General features: G+C 37.7%; 1 protein-coding gene across 5 annotated transcripts in view; it reads left to right on the top strand.

The window, feature by feature from the left end:
- The window catches only part of ARHGEF10 (Rho guanine nucleotide exchange factor 10), a 112,744-nt gene that overhangs the window by 83,753 nt on the left and 8,876 nt on the right, over positions 1–20,115 (top strand). For all 5 annotated transcript variants that reach the window (XM_071741774.1, XM_071741777.1, XM_071741775.1 and 2 more), the window contains 3 exons: positions 912–1,069; positions 11,458–11,600; positions 16,376–16,550. In XM_071741774.1, coding sequence (XP_071597875.1) covers positions 912–1,069; positions 11,458–11,600; positions 16,376–16,550 — 476 coding nt within the window. The remainder of the gene's footprint in view (positions 1–911; positions 1,070–11,457; positions 11,601–16,375; positions 16,551–20,115) is intronic.

Here is a 20,115-nt window from a genome sequence, read left to right as displayed (position 1 = left end):
CAGAACTGTAGATATTACTTTTGTAATGTTAAAACATAATCTTTAGGCATTGGAACATTTTCAGAAGGATACAGTGTTAATGACCAACACTATTAACCTTCTACACTGTGCTATTGTGCAGAATTTGTCATTAGAATAAATAGTATTGGTTTTTACTATTGGCATGAATTATTTTACTCTGTTTGAACTGATGACCTTACTGAGTCATCATGTGATTTATATTAAAAAAGCTATATTTTCTAAACTTAATAGGTCAGTAAGAGAACAGATCTTGTTATTGCTGGTGAGTACATAAGTATATAACTAAATGTGAGTTTCGAAGCTGTTTCTAACTAGTTTATATGATGAACAACAAAATTCTTTAAGGAAGATTATGTTTTCAAAAGTTCCAACATGTGATTATCTTTGCTTATGAAGTGCAATTAATTCCAGACTTAACTACTCAATATTCCTAACTGTGGTAATAATCTGTAGGAGTGCTGCGAATTTTAAGTGTAGTTGATGTCTGATAGTGAGCTTTTCTTTTCCCTAGTTCTCCAGGTAATAATTAATCTTTTTAATTAATTTTTTTTTTTTTTTTAAAAAAACAAAACCCTTATAAAAAGTTTGGATGGACTCATAATAAGGATTTGGAGCTGAATTTTTATTATGTCTCTTTGTGGAATTAATTTTTGTCCAAGAAAGATAATATGAAAAGTGTTGTCATATGTAAATGTTAAGTAATTGCAAATTGTCTGCATAGACATTTTGGAGGGTCAAGATACTTCTTTTCATATGCATTTTCCTGTGAATTTAAGGATTCATCTTTTTTCCCTCCCCATATTTTATTCTAAACCTTTTTTGTACATATTCTAATAAGAACTGAATAAAACGTAATTTCACAGGTTGTTTTTTTTTTCTTCTTTTTATAGTATTTCTATTTACAAAAGTTGCCAAGGCTCAAAGAAAATTCGACTTCAACACTTCTTCACTCCTGAAAAATCAACTGTTATGAGCTTAACATATATGTCTCAATACTTGTTTGCTGGCTTGGTAAATGGAAACATCTCAATCTACACAAAAGCAGAAGGTAATGTAGTGATATGATTTGATAACATCCTGAGGAACTCATGTGTCTGTATATTTTGGCAGAAGTAGTTTTCCATTATTATATTTTCCAAAAATTCTTTGTAAAACTGCTGAACTAAGGTTGCTACAGTTTCCAGTATTTGTGAAAAGATTTTTTTTTTTTTTCCCTTTTGGAAGGATAGTAGAAGCTTTCATACTGTTTCTACTTCTATCATATGCCTATGAAAACTGATTTGTGGCCCTGAGCTTAAACTCTAAGGTCTTCAGTGTTACAGGAATCTAAAAGTTAGTGATAATAGGCAGTATACTGTACTTCACACAGTGCCATGCTTATTCCAGTGAACTACTCAGTACTGGTGTTACAAAAGACAAAAATCCCCTATTGGTAGATATTCCTGTGTATCTCATTTGAAATGACAGCTCCATTTTCTACAAGGAGAAGTCTTGCCTGTGTGTGCAGCTCATGTATTTCACTGTTGGACTGCTTGTTCATTAGCATTACAGTTGGTTGTTTTGTACCTATCTAACTATCTGTCTAAAATAATTTGAGTCAAAGATAATTCCAGGTAATACTTCTGAAGCAGAAGTCTTCTCCAGAGCTGGTTTGGGTGCTTGTCTGTGTACTTCCAGTAGCTTTCCTGCAGTACTGCATACAGACATACTTGATGTGGTTCAAAATCACAGAGGCTTTACTCAGAGTTTGAAACTTGAGTTTTCAAGTGAGATGTTAGCACTGAGACACCTAACCTTGCAGAACACAAAGCCAGCAGAGCTCTGATGTATCTTACTAGCCATACCATAACATATGGTAACACGAACATAACAAGTAGTTCAACCATAACAATGGTTGTCATGCTTCTCTAATGAGGTGGGCCCTGTAAACAGTGCAGTTGCATTTGTGTGGCACTATACCTGAGCTACTAAATTCTGGCAGTCTCTAACTGAGGACACGAGCTCAGTACTTGAATCTTGAAACAAATGGCCAGTATTAGATCATATAAAGACTTAGTTTGGGAAGGGTACAGGATGCAAAATTTTTTTAAGCAGAAAAGACTTAAAAAAAGAATGGGGAAACAGGTTTCTTTTCACCAATTGTCATATTCAACTCAGTAGATTTCCTCTTGAGCTGCTGTCTCTGATCTGAAGCCAGACATTAGATTTTATCACTGAATAGCAAATTTTCCTTTGTTTTAAAGACACAGAATAAGCCCCTAATCTCATAACATAATTTCACATAACATGTTTCACTGTGGACCTGGGTTGGGTAGTAAAGTGAATCTGTCATCCTCTCTTAAAGAGATCGGTGACTTTATGCTGTTTCTCAGCTTCTTCCAGAAAAGACCACTTCAAAAACATGAGTGGCATCTATAACAGTATAGGTAAGAAAGGATGCATGGGTTGCATATCTACGGAGGATGTTTAGGACAGGGTAGAGCTGTTATCCAGACTGAATTATGTTATGAGCTGGAGGTTACTTTGTATTGACCAGGATCATAGCATCCTCAAGCATTCCCCTCATCTTTCTCTGAAGATAGCAGTTTTGTGTGGCTATATGTTCACAGAGCCTGTCCCAGTGCATTATGGTATCTCTAAAACTCTGAAACATTCCTGAGTTTTTGAGTCATCTTGTAGTCCCCCCTTCCTTACAGTTTGGGCTGTGTGTGTTTCTTCAGTTCTCCATGCCTCATGAAAGTTACAGAAATCAGATGCTCCCGTGTTAGTGTTCATTCGTTCTTCCTTATAGTTGGCTACTGTGGTCATGTGAGGCAGTCAGCCCTGGAGGGATGTTTTTATGAGCACTGACCTATTTTACCAAACAAAGGAATCCACTCGGTGAAACAGGAGGGAGAGGGAATGCATCCTCTAAAGAGCTTTGCGCAATTCATCAGGGTCGCCTTCTGTTCTACAGAGGGGGTTATCTTCCCACTGAGCACTTCAAGTAGGGTTTTGGTCTGTCAGCATAAAGGACATTAAGGAAAAATTGAAAAGTGAACTTGAAATATGGTCACTGCATAACAAAGCATCTTGATTTGAAGTCTGAGAAGGACAAAAGCTACAGTATGCACAGGTTAAGTGGTTGTGCAGCCTAGTGGGGGATTCAATGAATGAAAAGGGGTAGTCTTTCTCTGGAATGAAAACCCACCTGAAAGGCTCTTTTAGAGTTGTGCACCTTGTGTCTTCCTCTCTGGGCAGAAAGTATAGTAGATCAGTTCAGTTACTGAAGCTTTATGTATGTACAGTCAAAGACCAATGACTTCAGTCATTCAGTTTTTAGTACCCAAATAGCTCTAATTTATCCTGGTGTTTTCAGATGGTTCAATGCACGTAAATATCCAACATGTTTACTAACAGTAAGTGCTGTCTTCTGACTTTCTTAAGAAGAGAACCTTGTCAAACAGATAGCATCCAGAGTGCTCTCTGGATGCAGAAAGGCTTATCTTGAAGTAATTCAAATGGAAACTAAGAAGTATGTGTATTAAACCAAGGAATACATGCCATGCTACTGGGATAGTTGAGGGTGCACAGTGAGCACTTCTTCCTTTGTGAAGTGTAGATGTGTTTTAATGAGGCACATCTTTATCAATGTGTTTTCCCTTATGAGTTAAAGACTTCTTAAGTCTGAATTTATTTGGACATAAATTAAAAGCAAAGTCAATGACTTTGTCAAATGAGGTGCTGATGAAATAAAACCTATTCAGTTCTTAAATGTGAGCAAACATGATGATCTTGTGAAAATGTTACAGATGGACTAAGATGTTGGTCAGCTAAGAGAGTTAACCCTAAAAATAGGAACCCTGATACTTATTCTCAATAATCCTTAATTTTCTTTGGGTAAAAGACCAGTTTGGGGAAATGTTATATATGGGAATGCCAGTGATGCAGATTGCAAAGTTTTTGGCATCTTGCATGCTGGGAGCTTGTTTACAGGGCTATTAACTCTTGCACAGTTATCAGTCAGAAATATTGTGTATTTAGTGTTTGCCTCAGGCTGAATTATTAGGAATATTTCCGTGCAAAACACTGCTAGATGAGGTTAAGGAAAAAGTGCATTGTACTCTCTTTATTTTAAAAAAACTTAGCAAACCCCCCTTGTGATTATTGCAGACAGCCCAGCAGATGTGTTCCCTGAGTGATGTAATAGCAAAAAAGGTCAGCACATGTTTGACTTCATTCATAAAAATATCTTAGGAAAGGGAAATCACAATCTTTATATAATATAGGTGTATTGTTCCTGATATACTGTAGTCAGTTCCAGCTATTTCCTTTCTTCTAGACATAGATGCACACTTCCTTTCTATAAAGTCATGTAAAGATTATGGAGATAAACAGGAAGAAGAAAAAAAAATTCAGAATGATTGAGGCAAAGAGTAGAGCAATTAATATGTCAGTAGTTTCAGAGTTTGATTAAGATGAGAGAAGAGCTATAGAAAAAAGATGCTACTTTGGTTGCAGTGGCCATCCTTTGGGCATGATTGGTATATGTAGCCTCTCACTTGTGTGTACAGCACCCACAGTGAACCCTTCCACACTTTTCCCTAGAATTAAATTCATAGCACACAGCATGCTCAGTGATCCTTCTCTTCTGCTCAGCACTGGTGAGACCACACTTGGAGTGCTGGTTCTGGTTTCTGGACTCTCATTATGAGAGAGACATGGATATCCTGGGGAAAGTCCAGCACAGGACCACTTAGATGATGAAGGAACTGTAGCATCTCTCCTGGGAGGAAACACTGAGAGCTGAGACTATTCAGCCTGGAGAAGAGAAAGCTCAGGGGGAGCTCATCAGTGTCTATAAATACCTGAAGGGAGGATGGAAAGAGGTTGGAACCAGGCTCTTTTCAGTAGTCCAGCAACAGGACCAGAGGTAACAAGCACAAGCTGAAACACAGGAGGTTGCCTTTGAACATCAGGACACACTTTTTTCTTCTGAGGGTAACTGAGCACTGGCACGTGGATCCACGCAGTTGCTCCAGCGTGTCTGAGGGGTGAAGTTCTGGCATGCAACCACCACAAAAAGTAGACAAGGTGAGAGGTATTGCTATGAAAAGTAAGGAGTGGTATTAAGCTGTCCGGGAGAGGACCAGAGCAGTGATGCTGAAAAACAAACTAATGCTGTTGACTAAATTGTACTGTTAGCAGTATCACCAAATACTTGCTACCAGAAATATGTTGACATTGCTGTCAGTCTTATTTGTGTATCTCATACAAATATTTGGACTTTCAGCACCATCCCTCTATATTTTTAGGTAGAACTCTGCCAGCAATTCAACATTAAGAATTTCTTGGGTATGAAAGAAAAAATTACATAAGCATGTATAGCGCAGTTCATTCCTAGTTCCACCTTTTATAGAAGACCTGAGTATCTTAGCTTACTTCCAAGTGATAAGAAATGTGCTAAACTTTTTACTTCTGTAGCTACTATTTTACTCCTCAACAGTGTTGGTTTATGTACCATGTGATGGAAAAAATGTTTGTGCTCCACTGCACAAATTAACCAACAACCACTGTTCCCAGGGCAGTGTTGGCAGCTCTGTTGAAATCATCAATAGTGCTGCTAAGCAAGAGAGAAAGCTATCAACAAAAAAGCATGTTCAGTTCAGATCGACTGCAAGCATAAAGGAAGGGAAAACTACTACAAACTTCAAAATGACAACCAAAAGAGGCAATAACATAATAAAATAAAAGTTATTTCCTATGAAGACTTGAGAGCACCAAGAAATTATAATTACTAAAAATGCTAAGGATGAAAAATTGATTTAGAATTTAAATATTAAAAATTTGGTTTTATTAAATTATTGTAAAATAATATTACTTTCCTGCACTTTTCTGCGATTTATGGTAACACCACAGAAAGATAAAATAGCCAACATACTGTCCTGTAAAATGAATATTGTTTTAAATATTTTCCTTTGCGATTAAATATGTGTGACTGGAAGGATAATTAATTTTCTAAAACTCATAAAAATCATAAGAATAGTAGCAAAATACATGAATGGAAACAGTGTACTTATACATTGAAGTTGTAGAAATATTTTGGGAGCACGAGTTACCTTACTCTAATGCAGTTAGACAGCCTGGTACAAGCATTGCAAGATACTGTTGAACATTGGGGTATAAACTAAGTCCCGGAAGTATTGGAGAATTAGAGGGTATTACAAATAGTGACATAACTCAGATCTGTTGGTGCATAGGTGCAATAGTGATTAAAAACCATGTTCTCATGTTTTAAATAATCATCTAATAGGCAAATGTCAGAAGTTATGACATCCTATTTCTAGAAGCCCCTAGATTTGTATTTATATTTCACAGTTCTCAGATGTTGTAGATGAATCCCATTCTGGCAAACAGCTGTACCTGCAATTCATATAGATGTCTATTCTATTGCAATAAAATTTCAGATACTGCTAGAGACTGTCATGTCTCATGTATTAAACATATATGTCTAAAGTAAGAGTCTATACCTACTTTGATCTTGTCAGTTTTAAGATCTGAGTCAACTAGAACTTGTAAATACAGTAATCTTTGTGTGTTCTTAGCACTTGTATGGACTGCAGAAGGAAAACCTCTATCTCTGAACAGTATTTCTTTCCTGTTCCCATAGCCTGTGTCAGGCTTCCATCTTCTATTTGCTCAGGATGCAGATGAGTGATTTTTCCACATACAGACTTGCTTATGGTTATAGGATGTATGTTCTGTATATTGCATGCCATTCAAATTCTGTATGCTTACCTTAGAGGTAGAAGATGACTTTATTGTCTGTGGCTTTTCAGTGTTTTAGAGACAAAAAAGACTCAAGTTGAAGTAGTACTTGTTTAGAGAACAGAAACAAGGCATTGACTGAACAGGATTTTAAAACAAGCCACACTTCTGTGGGCACTCCTGTAGATATTCTCTAGCCAGATTTCTGGGAGCCACATTATATACATCTCCATTGCATAGTTTTCATTTGCTCAATTCCTGCCTTTCAGAAAAGAGTTTGCTGGGCTCCTTGCATTGGCTTTGTCCTATTGTATGTTTTGAGTTTGTTGGCAAAATTGTTATCTTTGCTACTATTTCTTGCTGCTTCTGTTTTTTTTTCTCAGGAAGAATAAGTTTCTTAAATCAGTAGCCAGCCAACAACAAATGAAGCCATTCCATATCTTTTGCAAGTGCTGCATCTGATTTTAGATATATGGGTAGTGCCAGTTTTTGGATCTGCTTAAATAAGTACGTCTTGGATCTGCAGGTGTTTATGCAAGGAGAATAGAAAAAATGCATCTTTTTAGTTAGATTTTTTTAAGCAATGAATCAGACAGCATGAAACAGTGTCAAACATGACGTCTTGTGCAGACAGGTGTTGAGCAGAGTCTGCTGAGATCTGGGGAGAGAGGCAGAGTGAGCATTATATTTTCTTAAACCTGTCATTTTGAAAGTCTTGAAACAACTTGTGAACTTGACACAGATTTGAGAAGTAATTTTGGTAATGGGCAGTAAAGATCTTGGTCAGCAAAATAAAGTTGCAATCTTGCTTTTAACCAGCAGCCTGTGGTTAAAGCATTCACAAAAGTATGTTGGATTACCAGGCTTAATCCTTTGCCTGGCTTGAGAGGATTTGTACTCATGCTTCCAAGTCTCAAGAGATTTCCCTGCCTGCCACAAAAAAAAAGGGAAGAGATGCACATTGCTTAATTTCTCCTCCTGGTGCTGTTCGCTTTGTATAATTAATTGAGCATTTGCTGAAGCAGGGACCAGAACACAGCTGACCCATCATTTAAATACTGCCTCAATTAGCAGATGGGAGCGTCTCCCCGGCCTTTTTTCTCCCTCTTCTCTCTCAATACTGTCTGATTTAGAAGATGTTTGCAGGAAGAAATTTTAAAAGTACTACATAATAGCCTTATCACATGGCTTGGGTAGCTGGGTAGAGTGATTGCTTTGGGGTTTTCCCAGGATGATAAATCAAGTGGGATTGCAATTTCTTTGCATGAAGTCATAGTAACATGAAAGATGTCAGATTTCTATCTCACCTTTTTTCAGATCTCTAATCCCGCTGAACTCTTAAAGCTAATTGGATTGCTAAATGCTGTGCTAACAGCACCAACAGAAAATGGTTTTGTGAGAATTGAGTTTTGATATACATATTTGTTGAGCCTACTATTCTGAACACTGGTAGTATTTGTAGCATTGGTAACATTGAACTCACCTTCTTATCTTGCTGTAAATTGTTTTAAAATTTTTATTTTGCAATCTACATCCACCTGACACCAGTACTAATATTCTTTTTCACTCAAAGCTATTACAAATGCTAGATAATAATTCTAAATAAGAACAGATCAAATTAATAACATGGCTGAATGCTCAGGCTGAGGAGTTGCGGGGAAGTTCATGGCGTAAAGGTCCAGATAAAAAAAAAAACACCTCAGATGCTTGAACTGAAATTTAAGCAAAATTTAAATGTGTCCACAGCAGAGATCCTGAAAATGCCTATTCACCTTTCACTTCAGTATCAGCTATGCTTTATATGTAGAGTAACATAAAGCTTGAATGCATTTAAGAGAGAGAGCTTTTGAGTTTAGTGAATGGTTTTGTCTGTTTTGTTTAATGAAAATACTGCTACAGAAGAAAAGATAGCTTCTTACTCAGCATACCTACTCTGCCAAAAATCACAGTTTTTATCCTTCAAAGGAGACATGAAGAATAATATTGGAATTATTCTGGCTCTATCCCTAAAAGGGAAACACAAGGGTGCTGTGTACTGGGTGCTGTTATGACATCCAGGGAGTCAGATGCACGCATGTACGCAGCTCGGCTGTCTGGAGGCTTTGTACTGAACTGCCCACAGTGGCTAGAGCCTTCATAGAGAATGGGCAGCCTCCACTCAATAATGCAATTTGGTGATAATGTGGTTGCTATCAAATGAAAACTTTTGGAAAATTTCTTTATTACTAATGGTACATATGAGTCATGAAGAACACCGAGTGACTTCGACATCTCTGGGAGAATTTGCAGACTAATAGCTGGAAACACGTTTCTCACTTGCAAACTAAAATAATGAAAATTGTTTTGGCAGCCTGAAACTAAATGCCATTTTTACAAAGAGTCTTTCAGAAGAGAGCCACATACTGAGAATGACTCAGTGAAGGCTGTGTCATGCAAATGTCAGAAGCAATAAGAAGCACTCCAGAGCTGAGACTTCTCATTATTGTTGTTGCTGCTGTTGCTGTGAAGCAGGAAATTTCATACCCCTCTATCTAAGCAAATAATAGAAGATACACTTGTTATTGGAAGGGGTTTAAGAAAAAAAGTTGTATTGTGTTTACCTTGGTTTCATCAACCAAAATCTAAATGGTTACTGAGTTGAAACTGGTTTCAGTAGACAACTTTTCTGCAGCTTATGGAGGAAGAAGGCTAAATTGAGGAAATGAGGTCTTTTTGACATTTTATCTCAATGCAAAAACAGATATTTGAATAGATTCTGATGTTATAGCTAGAGCATAGTATCATAGAATGGTTTGGGATGGAAGGGACCTTAAGGATCATCTAGTTCCAACTGCTCTGCAGTAAGCAGGGACACTTCCCACTAGATGAGGTTGCACAAAGTCCCATTCAGCCTGGCCTTGGAAAACTTCCAGGGATGGGGCATCCACAACTTTCCTGGATAACCTGTTCCAGTGTCTCACCACCCACACATTAAACAATTTCTTTCTAATGTTTAAACTAGATCTACCCTCTTCCAGTTCCAGTTTAAGGCCTGTTGTCCTATCACTACACTCTCTTGTAAAAAGTCCCTCCACAGCTTTCCTGTAGATCTCCCTTCAGGTTCTAGGAGGCTGCTGTAAGATCTCCGTGGAGCCTTCTCCAAGATAAACAACCCCAACTCTCTCAGCCTGTCTTCATAGGAGAGGTGTTTCAGTCCTCTGATCATCTTTGTGCCCTTCCTGTGGACTCTCTTCAACAGGTCCCTGTCCTTCTTCTGTTGGGGGTACCAGAACTGCACACAGTACTCCAGGTGGGGTCTTAGGAGAGCAGAGTAGAGGGGGAGAATCACCTCCCTCAACCTGCTGGCTGTGCTTCTTTTGATGCATCCAGGATACAGTTGGCTTTCTGGGCTGCAAGTGTACATTCATAGAATGTATGGATCATAGAATACCAGGTTGAAAGGGACCTCAGGGATCACCTGGTCCAACCCTTCTAATATTATTGTTTATATGAGGTATCTCAGCACCCTGTCAAGCTGAGACTTCAGACTTTCCAAAGTGGGGGAATCCATCCCTTATCCTGGGAGAACATTCCAATGTCTGACTGTCCTCTCGTGTTCAAACAGAATCTTGCCAAGAACAACTTGTGCCCATTGCCCCTTGTCTTGTCCGTGTGACTCCTTGTAAACTGTCTCCAACTTCTTTTTAGCTGCCCTTTAAGTACTGTAACATTGGAATAAAATCTCCCTTAAATCTTCTCTTCTCAAGGCTGAACAAACCCAGTTTTCTCAGCCTCTCTTTGTATGGCAGGTGCTCTTTGTCCTCTGATCATCCTTGTGGCTGTACTCTGGACCCTCTCCAGCCTGTCTGCATCCTTTTTGCAGAGCAGGGACCAAAACTGAACATTGTGGTGGCTCATGTTGAACTTATCAACCAAAACCCCCAAGTCCTTTTCCTTTGGGCTGCTCTCAATCCATTCTCTGCCCAACCTGTAATAGTTGGTAAAAAGCATAATGGGTAGAAATGTCATCTTTGAAATTTTATGTTCAATGAGCATTTTCAATACAAATAAGCTAATATAAAAGTATAAAAATTATTATTGGCATATTTCTATGTCAAATTCTATGTATACACCTATTTCAAAACCACTCATGTTGCAAGCTCTTAAGTTTGGAGAGAAATAATCTGCTAATGCTTGTTTCAAAGAGATGGCAAATGAGAGTGACCACAACAGTAAATTGCAGCATGCAGTTTTTATCAGATCTCTGAATAATTGATTGTACCACACACATGCATAATGTAATTTGGACTGTCCTACTTGGAGGTTGATTCATCTTGAAACAGACTGATAGTAAGCTCCTTCTGAGTTGGACAAAATTGTATCAGCCATGGCTTTCTGACTTTATTTCCTCTGGAAAGAATGCAGTAGAATCAGAAGAGCAGTGTGGGATTCCTTATCAATTTAGGCAAGTAAAATTTGTTCAGTTAACAAAGAGATGAGTGTTTGGGTCTGTTATTTTGTATTACCCTTAAAAATTGTGCCCTGGAAGCTAAACCTAAATCACAGAGGATACATACCTAGATCACACTGTAGCTCGAAGTGGCAGCTTGTAGACATTCAAGCCAGTAGAGTTGAGAGTGTTTTCAAAACTGTTTTAAAACAAAGATTACCATTTTGCTATGTATAACCTTTCTTGTTTTTTTGTTGAAGATGGGACGTGGAACACGGAACCTCTGAAGATAGTTAAATTGGGGGTTCTGCCTGTTAGAAGTCTGCTTGTGATGGAGGAGACCATTTGGGCTGCATGCGGTGGACAAATTTTTATAATCAGCACTGTGACACATTCCATAGAGGTAAAAGCTTTTAAAAGCATTGCTCACATACTGCTACAGGCAATGTGTGGTGAAATTTTAAGCATTAAAGTCAGTTTAAGAAACTTCAGGATTCAGGAAGCTTTAATGATTTCAGGTCTGTTAAAACCCATTCCTTGAAGTTTGAATTTCTCCCATGGTAATCTCTGATGATGTCTCATTAGACCTAGGTTTGCTTCCATTTTCCTACAGGTTTTCTGTAAGGTGCTTGGAACTCATAGAGTATTTCAGGCAAGAAGTTTGCTTAAAAATGAGGTGTGTGGAAAGGCAGCAATGAATTTGGTGCCTATAGGCATTGCCTGTTAATTCCAGAAGAAGATTTAATTAAGAGGCTGTCTCTGAACAGCTAGATGTTACTTGTACCTTGTGATGATTTCATAATATATTTCTTCAGAGTTTTGCTTCTTCATGGCCTACAGATTTTGCATTGCATAATGACATTTTCCAATGAATAATACAAAACTCAGCTTTTCTGGAAGGAAAGATGAGTGTTGAGGATACAAGGTCATATTTGTGACCACATTTTCCAGAAAGCATTAAGGCCTCATTTCTGCCAAAATTGCAGCCTCCACCAAAAGATTATCCTAGTGGCCTAAATTTTAGAGTTAATGGAATGTTAGGAATTAAGCCTCTTCTTCAACCTACAGTACAGTTACACTGAGTTGCATGATGTTTACAGCCATGAAGTTCTTTCTCACAGGAGTCGTGATGAACACACAGCCTCCTTCTTTGTGTGCTTTGTTGCTGCTTTTTTGTTTCATTGATGATCGTGTTTTCTCCCAACAATTGTCTGTTTGGTACAATTGATTCTGTGAGTCATTGTCATGGGTTTGCAGGAAAATAGCTAACATCCTAAGCTCCTCTGACTTTGTGCTTTCTGGGTGATTTTCCAAGTAGATGCTAGGATTATATATTTTTATTCCACAGACTTGATCTTGTTTTCATCAGCTCACCAGACTAAAAGACTCAGTAATGTTTTCACTATTGCTACTTCATCAGTTACCTGACTTGTTCTGGTAACTTCCTGGGTTTGTATTTCCAAAAGTGATCTACTGTGATGTTCATACCATGGTTATGTGCAATATTTTTCAGTATTATACATGAGGCAAGCTAAACTTTGCCTATAGGGAATATTTTAACAATATCAGCAGCTGTGTACATCTGAGCTACCTCTTCCTTATTGAGCAGAACAGAAGCTGCTGTAGGAAGGGAAACAGCATTAAGGAAATCTTTATTCTTCCTCTGTGCCTTTTCTTGTTGAGAATTAATGATTTGACTCAAGATGTTTGGCATAATATTCATCCTTTTCTCTATCAGCAGGGATCCAGATGTTGTATGGGCTTCTACTTTACTCTTCCCTCTTTGCTGAACTCCTTTATATCTTCATATACTTCAAATTACAGCTGCTTGTTTGTTCATTGCTTTCTACTATTGTGCATATATAAGTCCTGTGTCATAGACATTATCTATAAAGGCACTAGAATGTTTAGGAAATGTCTTTTATTGGCACAGTGCCCCAAAATGGCACAATGTCTCAAGCTTCCTGGCAAGGGACATGTAAGAAATCCATCACTTGTTGTACTACATTAATTACATACTCTGATAATCTTTCTGTGAGGAAGAAATTTGTCTTTAGTCTTGACCCTAGATCTGATAGTTGTATTACTGTGGGGCATAGACCTTGATCCCATAGTGGCCTCTGTGCCTGTGAATCTCTGTGCTCTACAAAGGTAGTATGTGTTTGTTTAAAAACAACAAAAAATGCCGGTGTATTTCACAGAATAAGGACAGTAATTAAATGGCATTTCATCCTACATCGTTTTGTCTTGTTTTAAAAATTTGACCATACAGGAGTTGCTCTGAAATGTTCAGCTGAATAAACAAATGAAAATCCCTATGCATGAGTTGTATGTTGCCTGAGTACTGTAACTTCTTCAATGGAGTAAAAGTAATCTGTTTTACCTTTTGGACAATGATACCCACAGGACAGTGTTCCAATGGACAGTGTTACCTTGTGGACAATGATATCCATTATACATCTCTCATGAAGTTTGAGAAATTGTGGTTCTGTTCTTGGCACAGCTGTTGGGTGCAAGTGATCACCCCCTCAAAAGAAAGACTCCAGCCATGCCCTGCACTGCTGAAACAATAGTGAGCTGTGTCAGGCTGTGCTGCTGGGCAGGCAGGCTGGGGCATCCAGAATGTCCTCTGCAGCTCTCCTCTTGCTATAGAGTTTGAGTGAGAGAGCACAAGGGAGGAAAGAGCTGGACTCAGAATAGAGAGGAATGTAGCTATGAAAAAAGGAAAACTAAGTTCAGGGATTTTGGGGTTTTTTTTGAAGAGAGATGTTTTGTCAGTTTGTGTCTGCATTTCTTGTTATGAGAAGGAAAAAATAATTGAAGAAAAAGGTCAGCTATTGGTTTTCTGATGGACATGTGGTTGAAACAGATATCAAAGCTATACTCTATATGAAAACACATTTATAAAAAGATTTGGGGTATTTTCCTTCTCCATATTCAAAGATCTTTGAGAAGAATAGTTCTTTTTACATGCTTCTTATGGTGTTGACAGTATTACAGTTTTACATTAAATGCATCTATGTGTTTCAGCAGACAGCTGTAAGAAAGGCAGGGCAGACTAAGTGGGAGTATAATGAGTTGGCTTGTGAAAATGGAATGTGACAAAAATGCATGTGCAAGTTGTTTACAGTGGCACCAACAGAATTGTCAGCTGTGGTCAGACCACTCCAGAGAAAATTGCTGGTTAGGTTTATTTCAGTGGCCTTGGAGAAGTTTTCAAAAGTCAGTTGGTCATCAGTGTAGGGATGTGTGAGTCTCTAAACAGAGGTTACCATTTTTAAATCCTTTTTGCAATTTAACATGCATGATGAGAATATCAATAAATTTAGTCACAAGAACTGCTTCTAGCTTTGAAAGATGTTCATGGATGAATTCTTCTGTTAAATAAATCATATGATTTTCAAATTATGTGTATCATTTGGTAAAGAATGAAGGGAGTTTCACTGAGGAAAATGGTGAATATAAATGTGCCTGCCAGAGGTTCTTACCCTGCAATCTTCAGTGTTGTTATTCGAGGAATCAAGAAGTGTATACAGTAACACTCAAAACCAACCACAGCCTAATAGCTGCAGAGAAACTGTTCTGTTCATTTAGTAGAATTTGAAGAATAGTGTTAACAAATTTAAAAAAAAAAAAAAATCCCCTTCTTTTTAAACAACCAATTTTTCAGTGGAAATTCATGGAGTATGAAAATAAAATTAAGTGCCTACTAAGTATAATATCAAATGTTACACATTGTAAAAGCTTAAACGTCTATTCTTTACCTATGATCTTAGCTTGTTTGTTTAATTTAGGTAGATAATTTGAACAGTATATCTGTAACCCTAGTATATTCAAAATATAATTCAGGCTAGGATCTTATTCTGAGAAACATGTATTTTAGATTTTGATGCAAAATGACCAAAAATGTAGCTATTAATTGTAATGAATAGAAAATGTAAGTGTACTTTTATGAAGAGAAGGGTGGTACTTTTCCTTTTGATCTGCAAATATAATTAATAGTATATAATATTTAGTGTCAATATGAGAGCAGATATTTACTTCCATATCCCTCAGAGACAAATTTGTATCCAAGGAACAGTGTCACTTATTTAGCCAAGGAAGTTTTACGTTTATCAGAATAGCTCCCTGTGTTTGATAATAGCTGGCACAATATTCAAAGGCTGCTTAACTTCAGAAATTATTTACTTAGAAGAAAAAATGGGAGGGTAAAAAAAAAAATCCGTACTTCTTGTTAATGATTAAAGAACTTTACTACAGCTTTATCTTGGGTGTTAACAAGGACATGTAGGGAGGTTTCAGCCTGCCTGGAGCAACACAGAAGTTGTAAATGTGAAGGTACCAGGTCAAGGTCAAGGGAAAAGGTCTTTATTCAAAGTTTTGTGTTACTTCAGAAGGAGGGTTTTGGCCTTTCGAATGAGAGGCATCAATATTTTAAAGGACAGGAAAACAAAATACCTAATACTTGTGAAGTTCCCTGTGAGGTGAAAAACTGGAATACTAAGGTTCACATTGTTTCATACAGAGCTGAGCAAATAATTGTGCATTTATATTCATAAACACTCTGCTTTCTAAAGATTACTTTTTCCTTGATTCTGTTATCCTTGTGCTGAAAATACCCCCTAACAGTGCAGGCAAAAATATTTTGTACTGTTCAAAGAGGAGTTTAGCTGTTGATAAAAGTAATGTTCTGGGAAAAACCTGCCCACTCCCAGGAACCTCATCTGTGGTAGTTTTCCCAAAGGACTATCAATAAAGAAATACAAAATCCTTTGAAGTCTGAGCTGTTACAGGCTTGCTAGCCCCTCACATGCAATATTTTTAATAAGTACAATGTCTAAGTTACCGTGAAGTTACTTTATCATTAGATAGAACTTTTGCTGAGAATCCTTCCATACTAATGATGATGTATTTTTTTTTTTTAAGAAAAAAAAAAAAAAGGGGGGGGGGGGAGAGGGACGATACACACACACAAAAAAAAAAAAAAAAACCAACCCAAAACCAAAGCAAGCAACCAAATGCAGCAATCAGAACATATCCTGAGCAAGGCAGAGAAAGCTTAGCTTTGTCCAAAGGACAAAGATACAGTGCCTATACTGAACAGCTGATGAAGAAGGTTGGTTAATGTTATTCAGTTGCATCTCCCCACAGAATCCAAATCCATTGTTTTTCTTACAGACCCATTTTGAAGCCCATCAAGAGGAAGGGATGGTAATCTCTCACATGGCTGTTGCTGGAGTGGGAATCTGGATTGCCTTCACATCTGGATCTACTCTTCGCCTGTTCCACACTGAGACACTGAAGCACCTCCAGGATGTTAACATTGCCACACCTGTTCACAATATGTTGCCAGGTAGTTGAAGCACATTGTATTATAACATTTTTGTTTTGTCTTTATCAGTATCATTCACCAGAATATTGTACATTAGGCCAAAATCAAAAAGTCCATCTCAGACTTTGAGTCTGATAACTGTCGTGGGACTGTTTGCTTTAGTAAATCACAATCTGTTGCCTGCCCAGAAAAAGAGTGTGCAGTGAGCCAGTTGACTGCAAATTTCCTCCTTAGAGGCTATAATCATGTAATCATATAGATAAGCAGGTGGATTCTTTTGTTTAGCTTTTTATTTTGTTTTTTTAATGACTGTGAAGCAGTAGGACAATGCAGTCTGCCATGAAAATGTGTTTGCAGAGTTTAGTATTTGCTTCTGGATCTTAGCATTAAAGTACATGATGGAGTCAGTTTGCCTATGATCTGGACCTCACTTGCTTAATTTTAGTTGCATCAGTAGTTCCAGTGATCTCAGCTCAGCCACTCAAAACACTCCCATTTCAGAGTGTGTTCAGTCTTTTGCTGGTTGGAGATTTAATTTGTTGAATTAAAAGGTTAGTCTTAAATAAACATAACCTGTGTTTGTTAGGATAAAGTTAACAGATCTTTAAGTGCTCTAAGACAGAAGCTGTTCAATCATCCTCAAATCATCAGTGTCACAGACAGTTGCACTTCCTGTATCTGTTTTGCAAGTGAGTGTTTTGCAAGCACCAGCAAGCACATTAGGTGGGAGCTGTGGCAATTCTGGGAGGAAATACGGACAAAAAAGGGATACTGGCATGGCTGGGCATGAGGTGCCAATGAGGGGGCAACTGTTTTTTCTGTCTCTCCCTGTTTACAAACTGCAATAGACAGAGAATCTGCAGGTTTTATGGGCAATGTGTGCACCAGCTTTATTGCTTTGCACCTAGCACAGCCCAGTTCTCCCTGCACTGAGGTTATATTTGCATGCTTACAAGAGTCAGGTATGATTCTTGGATCAAAAATGTTTCACTCCTTCAGTCCCTGTCTTCTTATCATGTTTTCTTTCAGATGACGTTAGCTTTGTGATAAAGCTCTATTTTAAATTACATCCATTTATATCACGTTCTAAACAGGGTGTTTTTTACATCTGGTGGTTAACTGTAGCTCCAGCACTGAACAGCAGCAGATCACCTTCCTTTAAACAGGTTGTTGGATTGAATTCATCACTGTGTGATGCCCAGAAATCAAGATGAGTTGTAAAAAGATTAACTTTTAATGTGTTCTGTTATTTACAGCAGAGGGAAAGGGGAAATAGAGTCTCCCTTATATGTGTTTTCTGTGTATAAAAATCTTCAAAGGAATAGTTTAAAAATTTAGCTTTAGTGTTCATTGCTATAGTAATAAAACTGTAGCATACAATTTTTTTTTAAAAACTGTTTTAGCTAATTATATCTCCTCTGTGTCATTCTTACCCATTTTAGTTCCTTTTCTTTTTCTCTGTATTCAGAAAAAGCAATCCAGTGAATGGAAATGGAAATTTATAACAGGAGTAGAGCATTATTACAGAAAATGTTCCAAAGGAGAATCCATTCTAAAAATGAAATGAATTTCAATTATTTATCAGTAGCTCTTGGGCCTGTTTATATGATCCCAATAGTGCTGCAACAACAAAGGCTAAATGACAGAGTTAACCTAATAAAGCAGCAGGAAGGATCTTTTGGAATTAAAAGCAGCCAAAGAATAAATCAAATTCTGTGCATTATATAATGTGATTTAAACAAACCACAAAAACAAACAAACAAAAAAATCCCAACAAAGTAAAGGAGTGAAATAACTGTGCATTTACAAAATATGTGTGTCTCTACTGATGATTTTTAGGACTTCTGGTTTTAAAGAAAACAGCTCTGTTAGTTTTCTCAAATCCAGCTGGAGTTTCTTAAAAAAGAAAAATCACACATAAGTAAAAATTGAACTGCTATTGAAAAGAGTGAGAAGAAATTGATGTAAAAATATTGCTAAGAGTCTTGAGAGGTTAAAAAGGCAAGATCTCATAACTTTGAAGAAGCTGTACTTCTTTTGCCAAGATTTTAGTAGGAAAACAAAATGTAGTATTGGCCTGATAGGCTACCTGGACATATCACCTGTGTCTTTGTTTAAAGCAACGTGAGAGGAGCATCACTCTATGAAGTTAATGAAATTATTTTGTTGTTACACGTAGAAGTAAAAGAAAAATTTCCTATCACTGTCATGACTGGTTATGGTGAGCTATAGTGCTGTATTTAAAGGACAGCTGTAGTAATTAAGATAGAAGAGTAGGAGGTTCTCAAAACCTTAGTAACCAGTTCTCATGTGTCAGATTTTCCCAAGTTTGTTCTTAGGAGAAGACACCATTAAATATCACTGCCTGCTCTTTTTGGTAAGGGATGTGCTTCCTTTGCTTTGAGGAAGACAATTCTGCAGCAGAGTGGGTGGGAATCACAGAGAAATGGAGTATAAGGGAAACAGCACAGGAGAATTCATCAAAGTTTATTAAAAAAAAAAAAAAATCAGACTGCGTATGGCAGAATCCTTTATCTGCTGGACATAATTTGTTAAATCTGTGGAAGTCTGTTTGAAAAAATGGAGGGCTGCTTTCTGGAGTTAGGGGAAGTTTGTGTGTAGGAATGCAGGACTGGAAATTAAACCAGGGTCACAGAAACAACCATGGAGTGGACATTTTAGTCCAGAGTGGTCCACAGTACCTGTATTGCATGTATCCTCAGAAATACACCCTCATAATGTATAGCAACCCCGTGTTCTGTAACAAAACATAAAAAACCCACAAATGCCATATGAGAATGGAAGAGAATGGTTGAAAGCAAGAACTTCATCATTATTATAGGTCCAGATAACTCTTTATTTCGTTATCTAGTAAACTACAGTACAGCTGGATTGTCTTTGAGTGGCCCAGGCATAACTTAGCTGAACAGAGGACATACGAAGCAGGAGGGAGAAAGAAAATTCTTAGCATTTGAAAAAAAGCACACACACACTACACCTGTGCAGTGTACCTCATTGGGAGAGCATATCTGTGCCTAGCATTTGTGATCTGTAGTTGAAATCTCAGCAGAGGCATTTTTTCACCAGCCTTCATCACAGCCCTCTCACACACATTATGCTGAGTAGACAGTTTGCTCATTTTGTGTAGTCCCATTCAATATTTCATTATTCAAGAGCATCTTTATGTTTTTCCTTTCAGCTCCAAAAGAGTTTGTCCTTTTAAAGAGGTTACCTTGACACATGTAATTTCATTGCATGAGCAATGGACGATGACAGGTTAGCTGTTTGATTTCTGCTAGGGTTGCTGTATTCTGTTTATATTCATATATCCTCTAATGACACATGTGTTTCCTGAAAACAGATATGAGAAATGCAAACAAAAAAATACATCATGTCCTCTGTGTCCAGTTCTGGGCCCCTCAGTTTAGGAAGGATATCGAGGTCCTGGAGCAGGTCCAAAGGAGGCAACTAGGCTGGTGAAGGGACTCAAGCACAAGTCCTATGAGGAGAGGCTGAGGGAGCTGGGGCTGTTCAGCCTGGAGAAGAGGAGGCTCAGGGGAGACCTCATCACTCTCTACAACTACCT

The sequence above is a fragment of the Heliangelus exortis genome, chromosome 3 (genome assembly GCF_036169615.1).
Source record: "Heliangelus exortis chromosome 3, bHelExo1.hap1, whole genome shotgun sequence".
In the NCBI taxonomy this organism is placed as follows: Eukaryota; Metazoa; Chordata; class Aves; order Apodiformes; family Trochilidae; genus Heliangelus; species Heliangelus exortis.
This window is presented reverse-complemented; position numbering and strand designations above follow the sequence as displayed.